Raw genomic sequence first — 16,568 nt, 5'->3', positions numbered from 1 at the left:
GGCATGGGCTGCGTTCTGCAGATGTGCTTAGATGGGCAGCACCCTCACTTTGGGCAGTCAAATGGATCCTGGTCTTGGGCAGCCAATAGCGCCTGGATGTCTTCTTCATAAAAACATTCACGTCCCAGTTTTTAGTTTGCCAACAAGTGAATCAGAAGGGAGGCTTCAGGACATGAAGATAAAAGGACAGTGCCCGAAACACCCTGCTGACACTGATGTTCCTTTAAGTACAGACTACATACTTCTCCCTGACTCAGGAGCTGCTTTGGTACCTGCACTCACTCAGATTTTTCTCCCACAGAGTATTTTGAACACATGCAGCCATAAATCAGGTACTGGTTTTTACACATACCACTGCCCAGGGTGAGAGCATTCACTTGCTGAAACTTTTCATCCAAATAAGTATCAGCTTCTGCTGGCTATCAAAAAAAAAAAAATAGAAAACCCCATCCAATACACCATATGCTTTGGCATTAGTAACAATCAGTGTGCAGGCAGAAAGTTGTTTCAAGATCCCCAACAGTTCATTCCCAACAAGGAATTCCTTTACCCTTTCCCCAGGGCCATACCTGGCTTGTGTTGATGCTCCTAAGAGCAGCTGTTTCAGCCAACTGCCTTGGCCACAAATCCTGCCCCATCCTTCATCCTTCAGCTTCCCCTGGTGTCCTGGTCCTGGCTAGGAAAGGGCTAACTTTTGCAGCAGCCAGGACCCTGCTGTCCAAGGGGCACACCTGGACCCTGAGGTTATTACCTCAGAAAGGGGATGAGTGGTCTGAGGAGAGTGAATTGCTCACCTCTCCTGTACACTCTACTACCAGGACCATTGTTGTTACCGTTTGTTTTCTTATCTCATTGCTCTTTCTAGTGAAGTGTTGTTACCTCAACCCATGATCTCTACCTTTCTGTCCCATCAATTCTCCTCTCCATCCCACTGAAGGGGGAGGGAGGAAGCAAATGAGTGGCACATGGTTTGGGGTGTTTCAGTGGTAGCACCAGCACAGGGGTGAAAGCTGGGACCTCACTGAGCTCCCATGCAGGAGCCAAACCACCAGCAGCTCCAGCCAGGCACCAAAGCAAACATGCAGAGAGCTGATAGCCCAGCTGACAAGACAGGAGATTTTCAGGAAACAGACAATACCTTAACAATTTCCTAAACTTGGCCCAGCTCTGGGGGCCAGTTTAGGGTTGTAAGGTTCCCAGTGTTGGGAACTTTACAACTTTGTTCCTGTCGCAAAAGGTTATTTGGGACAAGTACAAAACTTCCTTCCATTTTTCTGTGTCCTTATTCTGCTTCTCCTTGAAGGCCAATAGGGACAACCACTGTCAAACACTCCACTAGGATGTAAATGCAACCAGCTACACACTTGATGAGTTGCAGTGATGCCAAAATAGTTAATTATTTAAAAGTTTACCATGCTCGGGGTTAGAAGATTTAGGTTCCGCTAATCTGTCTAAGGATCTTTCTGCTTCTGAAACTCAGTAATTCACTGACTAGGAGAGGAAGGCCATGAGGTTTAGATCTTCCCAGGCTGGGGTCTGGCTTTTATCAGTCCTCTAAAAGCATTGGCAAATTCAGAGATCTGGTCTGTTTTTGAAATACCACCAACAGAGATTGATTTGAGACTGATAAACACCAGTGCTTGCAAACACTGGAGCTGTTCTGCCTGACAATGTCTGAGGACTTCTGCAGGCGGAAAACAAATACACAATTAGGAACATGACCAATGCCAGAACGCAGCTTATTAAATTTTCATGCTGACTCTGATTACTTTCATTTAGCAGCACAGATGTTAAGCCAGGATGAGGAGACAGAACACCCATGAGTACTGGGAAATGGCTGGCAATACAAGCAAGATTTGGAAAAGAGTCATTAGAGCAAATGTTGCACACATGTGCACTGATCTCTTTTACCAGTCAGTTGATTTTAAAGACACCACAAAAACATTTGAATATTAGATTTCATACGTCTGATTGTTCCATTCTGTTTTAAGAAAGTCATGTAGCAGCTCTAATGCAATCCACAGAGGAAATCTACCAAAGAGCAAGAGGCACAAGGAACAGATTGAGATGAATGTGCCATCGTGGGTAAGCTCGTCCCAGAGCTTAATTGTGCACAGAGGAGCCCTTTGGCTCTTTCCCTATTGCTCTGGCTCGGGCATCAGGGTGGGGACCACCAAAGAGAAAAGGCAACCAAGACCCACAATCTATGATGGGAACTTCTGGTCTAGAGTCAGCCTTGGGAAACCTGACCAATCTCCAGGTGCACAGTTCTATTTCTTTTAGGGAGGAATACTTAGCTTGAAATATTTTAAATTATATGTGTGAAGAATAAAGAAGAAAAATTTCCCTTTCAGAATGTTTCAGATTTCATCTTGCAATGTCAATACTTCTTTTATTCATCTACATGAAATTTAGTTAAGTTTTGGCCTAACCCCAGAATAATAGGACAGTGGAGAGCCAGAGCACTGTACGTGCAAAGACACACAAAGGGAGTCTCTGTGAGTTGCTAGTCCTGCTCTGGCACCTGGGAGCCCTCACTCCTGCCCACCCTGAGGTGTGGGCACAGAGCACTGCTACCCCTCCAGCCCTAGGGCCAGGTCTGGCAGCTTCACCTTCACTACACAAGCGTTTGTGCCGAAACCCCAGCACGCTCGGGCACACGAGGAGCAGTGACAGAGCCCAGCACTGGCACTGCCACAGCCACCCACGGGCTCACAGCTGCTGCAGGGAGCCAGGGACTGCCACAGAACCGCTGTCAGGAAGGGTAGGACACAAAATGGACAAATTAAATGTTTCACTCTTTCAACTGTGTGAAACCCCCTTTTAAGAGAGAAAGAATTCAGTTAAATTAGGACTTTATTAATATACATTAAGATTAATTAGGACTTAATTAAGATACATTTGGTTATGCATCCTCAATTCAAGGCTCCCATGTGTGGAATAGCAGAAGAGGGCTTAAAGTAATGTTAATTATATTCCATTTATATTGACTATTTATATAGCGATCCCTTTCCAATTATAAGCACCTCTGGCTGAATTTCTTCAGGAAAAGCAGCCTTACCCCCTCCTTCAGTCAAAAGAAATCTCTCCCCCTATAACCTCAAATTTATTAAACCAAGTGAAATTATTCCAGAGTTCAAAACCTGGCACTTTCAAATAGCCTTCTTGTGGTTCTTGCATGTTTTCAAAAACAAGGAGACAACCATGAAAGCACAGGCAGGTCTGTATCTGGGTGAGCGATGCTTCACGTCAGTGAGAATGGGTTCAGCAGCAATGGGGGAAGCTGGAGCACAACTCTCATTTTAAGACTTACTAATAATAGTGTGTCCATGATACTGTGGGAAATCAGTGAAAAAGATGAGCAATTTTTAACATCTCACCAGAGTGAAGCCATCTCAGACACTTGGCTGGGGTTGGTGCTTCAAAACCCTGACAGGCTCTTCCAGACTTCACACAGTCAGCTTCAGGTCACACACTTCTCCTTCCCTCCCCCCCTGCAGGGAGAGGAGAATCTCCTGCCCTGGCTGGACACGCTGCTCTGGGGCTGTCCACCTGCGCTCACTGCAGCAACGGGAACTGGAGCCACAGCTGCCTGCTCCTCACAGGCCAGATGAAAAATTACTCACGTGAAAACATGTCTGTCTGCAAGATTTCCAACACCTTTTGTGTAATGTTGATCTAAGTTATCTTAAATTATACAAGCCAAAAAACCTGCCCATTATTTTTTCACCTGCCCATGTCTCTTTAGAGTGAATAGTGTTTTCACACTATTTAACTTCTATAATTTAAACATGTATGGCAAGGGGGGAAAAAACCTCCACACTTATTTTCCTTCCTGCTGCAATAAGAAACCACATTTATTTCATATAAAATTTACCACCATTATTTATTAGCAGGCAGAAAGCTTCTGGGTATAATAAAAATCCAGTACATAAAACTGCAGCTTGCCTGAGGAGAGGGGGAATTAACTGTAATAAAACTCATTTAAAGAGCCTCATAGAATCATTTTAGAAATACTAAAAAGAAGTAGGGAGAAGAAAGAAGAAAAGGAAATATTTTTTTTTTGGTAAATCATAAAATATTTTCTGTTCTTTTTGCTAAATTCTCACATGAAAACAAAAGACAAGTTTTCCTCTCATGGCTACATTTAAGAGGAAGGAATGAATGGAAGGAATACTTTTCTTTTCTACATTTGCTAACATTTTACCTCTTGACAGACAGCAGTTATGTCTGATGATGATTTCTTCCTCAGTGCCGGATTATTATATTCCTATTTTTGAGACTTGATGGTCACCACACACAGGAGGGGTCAGCTCTTTGAGCACACCCAACCTCATGGTTACATGTTGAGCCCAGCTTGCACAGCTTCCGAAAATAATTCCAGCAACACCTAGAAACACACTTGTAATGCAGTGGCAGAACGGAAGAGACAAAACACAGAACTTGGGAGATGTTCAGGACTTGTGTACTCCAGACTGCACCCAGGGAGAGCACACAGGGGCAGCCCACAGGGGCATCGCTCTCGCCTGGCTCAGCAGGGCACGCAGGGATGCCAATTCCTTTAGTAAGGTATTATCCTTACTGTGTGCATTTTCTATTAGATATTTCCTCTATTTCCCACTACTGGAAAGAAAAATAAATAATCTTCCTGTGAAAATAAAATTCTTTCAGATTAAACTTCAGAATTCTGTTTTAGTCTCCAGGAGGTTGGGTTGTTTTTTTTTATTACTTTGTTTTGAAAACACTGTCTGCTAAGTAAAGTAACCAGCATGGGACTGAAGGACAATTCTGCCTGAATCCCTCATCATCAAACAGCTCTTCCTTTCCAAAGTACAACAGAGGAAGGTCTTGCAAGGGAAGAGACAAACAGTGAGAGAACAGGAAGCCAAACTCTCCAGGTGTACAGTTTGGCCTGTAACAATCGATCACAGACACTGTAACATCTATGAAGCAGCCTGACAGCTGGTTCAAGAGCATCAGGGAATCTCCACCCTCCACTACCAACACTTTCATGGTTATAAACAAAGAAAAACTGACAGCTACAAGCTCTGTACAAGGACAAACTCAGCTTCAGTGATGCTACCATTCAGTTTAGAAAACGTTGTGTGTGGATTTTTCTTGAACCACATTAGCTTTTCCTTAAAACCAACCCCTGCCTTGCAGCGGTGCAGGTCCCAAAGCTTGCACCCTTCTTCCCTCTGGCTGCTGGATGCCTTTACCCCAGCTGCAGCTGAATGTGATGTGGATCCCCATGGACAAGGGCAGCACCCAGCAGCACATCCTGGCTCAGGGAGCTGCCCCTCTGACATGCACGGCCATCTGGAGCCTGCGAGCTTGAAAGGTGGATTTGAGGCAGCAGTTAGTCAACAGTCTCTCTTACAGCTCTAGAAAATGGGTAAAGCATAAGCTCCTCCTCTTCATAAATATGTTAGACCAGCTTATCATCAGTACATTTTTCTTGGAAAAAACTGAAGCCAAATAAGAATTCTTGAAATAAAACTGAGGATTTCCATCAAGGTTTATGCAGCTCCATTAATTTTATTTTTAAACAGTCTACAGAATATTAAGTGCTTCTAACAACCTGCCCAGCAGATAAAGTGATGGATGTAGGTAGGGAGTCTGAAGGGGTAGAGGCAAGATGCAAGGGAAGAAACGTATGCTGGTACAAAACTTAGGTACTGTTGCATCATGAAATATGATGTGGGATATGTTAGAAGTTTTATTGTGCTATACTGTTTATTTTTTTTGCATATCTACCATGTTCTTTTAAGAAAGGCCCATTTGAAGTTGTGCTTAGTAAAATACCTAATCAAGATCATTATCTAGCTGCTGAATCACTATTACAAAGGTTTGCACTTTTCAAACCATTAACAAACTTCTAAGTCAGCTCAGCACCCAAGTTCTTCAAACACTGAGCATAAAGCACAATAAGCAGTTCTACTTCACACACTAGTACACTTTTTATCTTCACCTCAGCACTGCCGATTCCCACTAAAAACACATCCCTTTCTTCTCCTGGCCATCTGTTCCAGAATTTCAAGGAGGGCACTTCTATACTTCCAGTCATGATCACTCCCATACCAGCAACTAAAGAACATGACCTGGGGGAGTGTGGGGGAGGGCACTGTCAAAGAAGTCAGTCAGATGACATCCCCTACTTCCAAATTCCTTACAGAGCATTAGTATCTCACTGTAATCAGCCCAAAGCAAGGGGTCTGAGGCAGCTGTTCCTTGCCCTGCCATGTGCTGCCTTTGAGGAGCTGGTACTGCACCAAGAGCTTTGCACCACACAGGAGAAGGGCAAGAAGGGAACAGTTCCTCAACCAGAACCTCTGTAAGACAATCCTAAGCGTGAGGCTGTGTGGAATGTGTCCCATGATATTCTCGTCCTGTTTTCATTCCTAGCTTCCCGGGACTGGTGATCGCTGTGTTTCCCACCCAACTGAGAGACCAAAGACGGGCCCTTCTATTTTCCCCTGTAAGGGAGAAACAGCTAAAGAAGAGGGAGGATACATGACTATGTAATTTTTTTTCACCTTTCAGTTCTTGGGAAGTATTGAAACAGTCAATGATGCATGCTGTCAACATGGGTCACTGAATGGCCAGAACTGCTGGAGAATGTTTGTCAGAGTGCATCCTTGTGCAGAAAGAAGAAACAGAGAACGCATAACATCTGCATCCCAGTAATGTTTTTTGGCCTTGTCTCACATATCCTTCCCTCCTGGAAACTGGGGAAAAGAATGGTCTATGAAAGGGCTGTGAGTCAGATGGAAACTTACCTGGCAGCCGGAAAGGATTGAGAAAAGGCCTGGAGACTTCTATGGATGCATTTCAATAAAGACATGCAAAGGGCTACAAGTTTGACAACAGAGCAAAGTTGGAGATCTGCACATGGTCCTGGGTCAGGAGCTGAACAAACATGACTGATCTTATCAAGAGGCTGCAAAGACAGCAAGGACTTGCCCAGAAGTACACACAGGAACAATCTTCTTTGTCAGCCAGTTTTTCCTCTGTGTGGGGGTTTTTTTATTAGTAGTAGTTTTTTATTTAAACAGAGCAAAAAAAACACTGTTTAAGTAAGCCTGTTCCATCTTCAGAAGAGAGCCATTCTAAAAGAAACATAGCCAATTGCAGTGTCTTATTTTAGTGTTATTACACACAGCTGTGAGAACACACCTGGAATGTCTAGGTAAGTTTTTATAAGTAAAAGTAGCAATCATTTCTAGTGGGTATAAAGATATTAGAAATACTTACATTGCAATGTAAGCATCCACTTTGCCCTTTCCATTGCTGCCACCAGCACATCAAAGAAAACAACTTAGTGTCACTTTTAAAGGTCTCTTTCTTATTGAAATCTATATTGCATGACATTAATAACCACCCACATTATATTAATGTTCTAATTTCACAAATAAATAGTTCTTAGCACAGGAACAGAGTCAAAAGGGAAAAACACAAGCACATATAATAAGTACCAAATAAATATATCTTAGTTTCTAAGTGAACTATTTTGCAGCCAGAAACAGATAATTCTAATAAAAACTACCCAAATTGGATCAGATTTATAATACTGTGTTCCTATACGTTGTCAGGCAGTCCATGCAATCAGAGCTTGGTGTACCAGTAGCCGTGGTCCCTTACAGAGGTAAATGTCACCCTCTCCTGCACCTGCATGGATGGAGCAGCCACTGACTACTGACCACAAACAAGCACAAGCAGTGCTGTTCCATGAACACAACGTGGGTTATTTACTCACTGTTACTCATTTCACCTTCACACAGGCACCTTTTTCACTCGTCACTTACTTGACTTTGCTGGGAAACTCTGAGGAGACTTCTAGAAAAAGTAATTGCTTCAGGAACAACAGTGCAATTCTAGTAATTAGGTCTGCAAATGGGGTATAAAAATATTCTTGCAGTTAATGCAATGTAAATGCAATAGCAATGCAAACTCCACAACATCTGATTTGGCAGCTTATTGTTAAGGTGAGCATTTCTGCTGCCATTATTTGAAATTAGTTGACATTGTTGGAGATCTTAATTTAATTCTAATTATGTAATTGCAATCCAGTGACATTCTAGGAGTAAACTAAAAGCTCCCACGATATTCATTTTGTAAGAAGGAAATCAGTCATGAAATAACAAATACATACCAATTTACATCTCTTAATAAAAGTAACTCTTAATTAAGCAATTTTTAATTTTTTTCCTAGTTCTGCAGGAGGATTTCTAGGATTATGTGACAGCTTTGATTTTACTGTAGCAGGGTTAAAATTCCATCTGCTTTTCTTGATGCAGTAAAACAGATTTAATATATAAATTTTCTTTATTTTTTTGGAATATTTTGTGAGCCTGTACTAACCCGTATCTTGAAGAAATATGAATAAAGTAACATAGGTGTTTATGCTAGTATTTTATTCTTACTATTTCCATTTCTAGATAAACTCGACACAGTGATCGAAGCAACAATACAGTGACTTGGGGGTCCCTTGGTTTTAAAAAATACTTCATTTGCATCATCAAGAAGTATTTTCTTTAAAAATTCAGTGATATCTACATCCCTTTATGCAAAGATGAACCAACCCTAAAGCACAATTAGTTCTTAAAATCCATATGCTTTACTAATCTGGGAAAACCTTTAAGATAAAAAAAGTTCATTACATTCATTTGAGTTCATTCTATTGATGCACTACAAGTAGAAGAAAGACCAAATCTTCCAGCTGGTGAAAACAGAAATATTTCTTCTTAGGTTATTTTGCTGAAGTGTCTGGAACAGCAATTACAGCAAAGTTTTGTTTCCATTTAATTCATTGTGTCTTTAATCTGCAAATGTCACAAGGATGTAGCCCCGTGAAATCATACACCTAGTTATCAGTTCTGGTTCCATTATCCCAAGAGGGCCTTTCCTTTTTCGAGTTTGGTACTAATTTATTTTCAACAGAGAGCAAGAATTAAGAGTAATAAAAAATAATTAGGAAAACTTAAAAATTAATAAACAAGGCAAAACCCCTAACAGTTTCTTCAGATTCTCTCTGGTTAAGGTAATATATCAAAAGAAAACAAAAGTCCTCAATAAAGCACAAAACAGAATTGCCTCTTTGCAGCCTGTATGATTCTTAATAAATATGAAGCCTACACTGAGAATCCATGCACGGACAGACACCACTTTCCCCCACAGCCATCTGCTGCCTACACTCTCATGCATTTAAACACAAGCAAACAGGAGCTGCTAAATTGGAGTTCTCTTACCATCCGACAAGTCAATTAGCCCGAGGTAGTGCAAAAGTTTCAGAGAGGAGCACACCACCACCACAATCCCTAAAGTCTGGAGTCCCTCTGACTCGCCTTTAGTCCACATCCTGCAAGGCACCACACAGACACCACTGGTGTGCCTGCAAACAACTGCCAGGCATCACAAGCTGAGAAATCCTGTTTCAAGCTTTCCTTCCTGCTGCTCAGCTAAGTGCACAGCACATTCCCCTCTCCCCCTCTCTCACTCCCTCTCTCTCCCCCTCCCCTCTCACTTGTTTGTTTTTTTTGGAACATGCAAGCAACTTCTGCATTGAACCATAACCTATGGTTTTGTTTTCTTTCACCTCAGGGTAATTCTCTCAGGAGTCTGCTCTGCTCCAGAACAACTGAGCACCGTGCTGCTAACATCAGCAACATCTCACACAGTTTTTTAAAAAAAATATGTGTGATGACAGTGTCATTCGAGATTTTCTCAGTAATTCTGCCAATGCAGATGCTTTTTGTCAATGCCTCCTCTACTGCATAACAGAATAAGGGATACTGTAAGGGAGGAAAGGGCTTTCCTTTTCTGAATGCCTCCTCTGACCCACAACATTCTGGGATGAACAAAATCACACTCCCACATCCACGAGTGCACCTACACCCAGCCCAGGAGCTGCAGAGTAATTCTGTCTGTTAGCAGCTGCCCTGGGGTACAGCTGGCCAGCCAGGAGTGCAGCCCAGCATCTCCAGTGCAGTCACACAAGGGTGGGCCAGGCGGGCTGAACAAGCCCCCCTTGCAGGCAGCTGAGGCAGAAGAGGCGTTTCCACCGTTTCATCTCAGTGTTTCACCAGGCTGCTGGCACTGGGCAAGACTGTGGGCTGCTCATAAGCCAATTACGTATTTCCCCATTATCACCAGAGCTGAGAAAATACTTGGCAGAGTGAGTGTGTTATCAGGATGGCAGATGCAATATTGCAACACCAGTAAAAGCTGGGCTTTTCAAATGTGCTATTAGATGTTGGTGTTCCCACGCAGGATGTTCAGGAGAACAGAGCTCACCAATGCCTTTTATTTTACAGGACTCCAAGGCTGCTGCCTGCCCACGCTTTATCCCAGTCCAGGCAATCAGTAGCTCCCTCTCCCTGCAGCCCCCAGTGAGCAGGGCAAGCTGACTTTCACCCACCACGCTGGTCCACAGCCTCTCCTGGTGCTGCCTCTGCCTTAAACTGCTGGTGAACACCAACATCAGGTGCAGAATCTCAACAAGATTTTGTGTATCACAGTAACTAAATAGTGCACTTGAATTCCTGAGAGATGCTGATAGTGAGGCCAGGTTGGAGGTGCAGAGTACTCACACACACTTGAGAGATCAAGTCAACAAGCAATAAGCAGTTTAACTCAATCTGAGCCTTGTTTCTGCATGCAGGTGACCAAGGAGAACAGGCAGCAAATGTGTTAAGAGGCTTCTCTGCTGTGGGCATCTACCTTCCCAGAGCTCAGTGGCATCATATCAAAGCCACTTCCCCTGATGAATACTTTAGACCAAAGGACTTTTTAGTGCTCTGTAGCATCTGTCACGTTAGGTTTTCATTGTCCTGGCTGTACAGCTGGCTATGATGCCAACTCACAATTCATGTCCCTCAGATTAACACATCCAGCATTAAAACTATCAAGGATCTGAAATCACTGTACTGTCAAATCTCCCCCAGATGAAGAGAGAAGCATTTGAAAGATAAGCAGACCTCAAAACATATAGAAATTCCTTGGTTTACCAAGGTTTTCTTGGAAACTTGGTTTACCATGTCTTGTTTCCATTAAAAAAACAAACTATTACTACTACTACACAACCCCCCCAAATTAACAATCATACCCCCACCACATGATGACCACAAAAATAGCCAGGTTCTTTCCTGTCTATGGAAGGGATGTTTGTCAGATTTGCTACTGGTTGTCTGGTGGGCTTTGCACTGTTTTCTCAGACTCCTTAAGCTGATGTCCTAAAGAGCGCACAGGACCAGAGCCCACTTCACTCACTTGTTCCCAGGCACTTTGCTTACTTACAGATACATTTAGTCACAAAGTCTCTTCCCAGCAATACACAAACCTGCTGAACCCAATTATCACTTAAAAAAAAGGGAAACAAAAAATGATGCTATAATGAGTAATGAAACTCAAAGCACCTGGCTCCCCAAAGGTGTCTCTTGCAATTCTATGGTTCTCCCACTGTAATATCCTAACCCTTCTAAAGCCCTGCAGCAGCACCACAGCAAGAGAAGGGGGGGAAGGACACAGGAAAGTGCGAGTTCCATTGTGTGTTACTGCAATTTATGCCAAGTCTAACATGTTTGATGCTTTAGGTATGTCTGATACAAGCAGCTTCAAAAGAACACACAATTTTGTTCCCTTGGGTGCTCACTGCTTGAAGAATTTGTGCATGCCAGAAACTCAGAATTCATTTCACAATATGTCTAATGCTGTCAATATGTCAAGGCCAAATCATGATTTTTCTGAGGTTGAGTCAGTTTTCAAATAAGCTTGGAGGGAATGTTGAATGAGAATTTTCCCATTCAGGATCTTCAGGCTGCTTTGGGATTACCCTGATGCTGGCAGTTCCTCCTGGATGCTGCCTTTTCTCTCCCACTTCCCAAAACTACTCAAAATTGTTACTTAGTTCATTGTTCACATGCTCATTTCTGCCCCAAGAACAGGGATTCCTTATGCTGAACACGTGTCTGGGTCATGCTGTACTAACTTTTTATGGAAAATGCTGTAAAGTAGCCTGACATGCAGGTCACCAGGTGCCTCCATCCATCCAATCATTCATCCTGGAAGCCACATACTGACCTACTGTTATGGTTTATGATTAACACAAGTCAGCTTTCTGCTGTTCCTTAAACATTCAAATAATGACAAGTGACTGACTGACTGAAGAGCTGAATGCAGATGCATCATGGGAGGCAAATCCTATGGACTCATGTGCTTCCCCCATAATAAGAACATATTTCAGTAAGGGATAGAGCTTTTCTCAACAGCTGGGCCCATTCCCTACAGCCACACACATTCTTTTCTGTAGCACTGAGCTAATGAGACTGGTTTTGTGATTTAAACCAAAGGAAAGCTATCCAGCTTAGTTCTCCAGCAGAAATCTGCACAGAAATAGAGGATCACCAACTCTTAAAAGGAGGCAGAAAAATTAATCAAGGTATTATAAGGTATTTTATTTGAGTCGCTTCTGAAGCAATGAGGAAAAACCCAAACCAATGCAAAATAAATAGTGTGGGGTTTTTTTAAATTATTATTTCTACAGGACTCTACAATCTATAAACTGTGCCGCGTAATCAGCTTTTGGATTGATGCCTCCCAAACATTTCTAATCGGCTGCAAAATATATGCTGTCATCCTCAGAGAGGGTAGGCAGCTCAAGGGACTACGATTTTATGATTTACTAAGATTTTACACATGGAATAAACTGCACAAATTAGCTACCTGGTTTTCTACTGTAGACACTAATCAACAGATTTTGCAGAACAGCAGCTGGAAGAACATTTCTCTAGTTACAGACAGACAAGGTTAAGCTCACCAATAAAGCAGCAAGCTTTGTTTTTACTATATCTTAAAGAATGGGGATGTAAAATGCCTAATGTTAAAATACCAGATGTTCTGATAATAGAGATAGATGTTCCTGCTAGCATATACTGTACACATCTCTCACATGCAGCAAAAGGAGTTGAATGCCTCAATTAGCTGCAAAAAAAAAAATACGCATAGCATGTGCCCTCTGAGAATGTAAGTGGCAACTTCATAAAGATCAATCAAAGTAAAATGCAATGAAAATAATTTTCTGGTAATAAAAGAATTGCTATGATGAGTCATATAAATTATTTCTGTAATCTATAATCAGCTCTTAAAAGTGGTTGGGGGGAAATAATGCATCACACAAAAAAAAAAATCACAGCAAAATGGAGAATAATATTCCTCTCAGCAGAAGCTTCTCCAATGACCAAGCCATTTTGAACAGACACTTTTGAAGAGGAGGATTTGTCTCCTCATTTTGCATAATAAAAATGCAGCATGATATATTCTCAATACCCATACCTTTAAGAAAACCCTGGTGATACTCAGTGATTTGCCTGGTTTAAAACTTTAAATATTAGACTTTTGTCATTTTGATGAACTATTCCTTTGCTGTTGTGTTATGATAAAGAATAAATAGGAACACCTGAATGATTCTTCTTGTAGAGTACATTATTTCATATATCCCCAGAACAGTTCTGTTTAACAATCTTCTGACACTCAGCAGTCCGGAACAATCTTCTCCTACTGGTGCTGTCCATAAATCTACTTCCATTGCAGACATCTGAAGCCCTCCCACTTCTGTTTTGTTTTAGAAGTGGCATAATGAGATTGGTCACAACATGGCAGCATCTAGAGTATGAACTTCCTATTCCCTACCCATTTATCCAATGAGTTCTTTTGTGTGTACATAAAGTTAGCAGGTATCGTTGCTATGTTGATTTAAAGTAATTCAAACCAAAATTAAAATTAGGCCTTTCATGACTGACTGTAACTTACCTAGTTCCAAGCAATGATATTTACTGCTTAAATTGAAGGATTTTTATCAGCTTGCCTTGGTGACCAGTCATTTCTCTATCCTGTTCACGACCGGTAATTAAGCCCCATCCGTATTTCTCAAATTTCTCTGGATCTCACTAGCCCCAAGGAATTTGTGTCATCTGCAGATTGTGCTGGGAAAACCACTTATCATTGATAACTACTGACTAAATTTTTTTTTTTTTTTTAAAAAAAAAAGCTGTGAGCAAATTCAGAAGTTTGATGTTTAAGTAATTGATGATTTAAAGCAAGTCCAAACAACCTCCAGCTGAACCAACAGCCATTCAGTGCCAGTGAGCTCAGGTCCCTGCCCATTTGCACCACTACAATTCCAACCTGATCCCTCTGCCTGCAAATTAATTTGATTTCATATCACACTGGTATTTCCCAGCAGTTATTCACCAGCTAGGATAATTTTTTTTTAAATCCTGGCTAATTACTACTTATTATTTTTGTCAGTAGAGGTACATTCAGTATAAGGAGAGATGAACCACAAATATCTCCTTACTTAGTCTGGAAAACACAGAAATTTGGATGCTTTTCTATTTCCCAGCTACCCAGGGAGCTGGGAATAAAGATCTCAGTTCTTCAGCTGCCATTTCCTTTCTGTGTGAGCACAGGGAAATAATTGGCAGATGAACACTTGTCTTGACACAGTATCAATTTTTCTGTCATAAAACCAGCTTTAATTCCTTCAACATTCCCCCCTTAGTTCAGCTCATGTGAAGATCTCTCCTTGTGCTAACAGAACCTCCCTGCTTGCTGACAATGGTAGGCAGTTGTGGGGGCAAAGGACCCACTGAACCATGAGGAGAAGCAGGAGGAACCCCCCTTTCAGTGGATTGTCTCAAGCCAGTGACTCCCAGCCTTCTGTGAGCCTCTTGGCACAATTCACATCATCAACTTCACAACACACAGAAGTAGCTCTGAAAGGTTCCAGAAATCCAATCCATCATTCCTGGCTTTTCCCAGAAGAGTTGGCAGTGCAGACAAGCACATCCCACTTCAAAGTGAGGATTCGGCTTTAACTTGGAGCTCATGACAAAAGGCGAGTGTTAGCAATGCACACCCAAGTCATGAGAAGACCAGCAACTAATAAAGAAACCAGGGAACCTTGAAGGACTAACCTGAATTGAACTGCAGTTCACATGCACAGTCTGAAACATCAATGGAGGCAATATATAATTAAATTATTAAAATATTAAATTTAAAAAGAGTTATAAGAACCTCTCCAAACTGTTAAATATCCTTGACAAGCTCTATTTCACTTTCCCTTCTGATTTTCACCTGTTTCTCTGGATTTTTATTTGTAAACCAGCCCAGGTACACAAACCACAGCAGCAAACCCAGCAGCCTCCTCCGAGATCACACATCAGACTTGCAGAAATGCAGTGGCTGCCCTCAGGATGGACACAAGGAAGTTCTCCAGCACTGAACCTGCTGTCCTTTCATGCTGTTGCTGAGGCTGGATGGACTCTAGCAACCACTTCATGACCTGAGCCACACTAAGAGAGGAGACAGGAAAAGGCTGCAGGATGTTTCTCATGGTTCTACTTTGAAACAGGCAATGAAAGTTGAGGAGGACACATGCTGCGAGGAAAAGAAAAGTAGGGCAAAGAAGGTGAAAAGTTAAAAGAAGAAACAGGAAAAGAGGGTATTTCAAGGCTGAAAGAAGGAACAATGCATAAGGGTGTGCAATGGGAAGAGCAGATCTGTGAGGGACTGGGATGGGACTATGTACAACATGAAACTACTCAAAAATAGAAAACCTGATGTTTCAGTTATTCTGGAAGCTCATTCCCCAAAAAGAGAAAATGCCACTGTATGAGTCCATGCTGCCAACCTGTGCTGAGCCCCACCGCCAGCTGAGCATTTCCCCAAGAAGCAGTACTCGAGGGTGAGCACCTCACCAGCAAATACACATCAGTGATGAGTAATGAGCAGCCAAAGGAAGCTGCCAAACCCCACAAATAACCAGGAGCCAGATGTGTTTTGCAGTGGCAGTTTCTTGCTGACTGGATTTCTACCACAAACATGAGGAAATGTGACTTCCCCTTGCACTGGCAATCACTGTCAGGTTCTGGAAGCAGTTAAGAGGCTTAAAGCTCAACGCCTCTGCTGTCAACTCCAGCAGCAGAGGACTCATCACAGCTCTGGTGGTCTCCAGTCAAGATATTTATTTATCCATTTATCTTTAAGAGGCAAACTGAAGAATCACTCTGCTTAGTGCATTTTTAACTCATACTCTAGTGGCATATTAAATTATGCCCTCATTTTTGCATAAGAATATAAAATATACTGCCCAGTAGAGGTCATCTCATACATTTTCCTTAGTAACAACAGGCCTAAGCGCTGAAAAACACTCTACTTGAAGACAACTATTTCTTTGTGTGTTACATTTAACTATGTTTCTCACCATTTTTCATGCTGTTCTAGAGTTCATATTTGTAAGTGACCTCAAGCAACGAACACATGCATGCAATATTCTAAACAAGCCTGTATTTCTTTCACTTACTGAACTGTTGTATGAGGAATTATCTTTAAATATTCCTGTTGACTCTTTGCTGGCATTTCATATTCATTTTACCATCTATGTATTGGTTGCACTTAGGTTTTTATTTTATCATCTGTAATTTGCATTCCTCAAAAGATTTAAACTACTTCTATATTCACATAATTATACTAGATAGTGCCACAACTACTAGGAGATCAGAGTAATAAAT

General features: G+C 41.8%; 1 protein-coding gene across 3 annotated transcripts in view; it reads right to left on the bottom strand.

The window, feature by feature from the left end:
• The window catches only part of KCNIP1 (potassium voltage-gated channel interacting protein 1), a 155,513-nt gene that overhangs the window by 24,764 nt on the left and 114,181 nt on the right, over positions 1-16,568 (bottom strand). For 2 of the 3 annotated variants that reach the window (XM_033511435.1, XM_015615615.1), the window contains exon 1: positions 9,249-9,438. The exons of the other annotated variant lie outside the window; for it this stretch is intronic. In XM_033511435.1, the coding sequence (XP_033367326.1) occupies positions 9,249-9,357 (109 nt within the window). In that variant the 5' untranslated portion in view covers positions 9,358-9,438. Of the gene's footprint in view, positions 1-9,248; positions 9,439-16,568 lie in introns of those variants that run through there. 3 annotated transcript variants of the gene reach the window in all.

This window comes from Parus major, unplaced genomic scaffold (assembly GCF_001522545.3).
Source record: "Parus major isolate Abel unplaced genomic scaffold, Parus_major1.1 Scaffold189, whole genome shotgun sequence".
Lineage (NCBI taxonomy): Eukaryota > Metazoa > Chordata > Aves > Passeriformes > Paridae > Parus > Parus major.
This window is presented reverse-complemented; position numbering and strand designations above follow the sequence as displayed.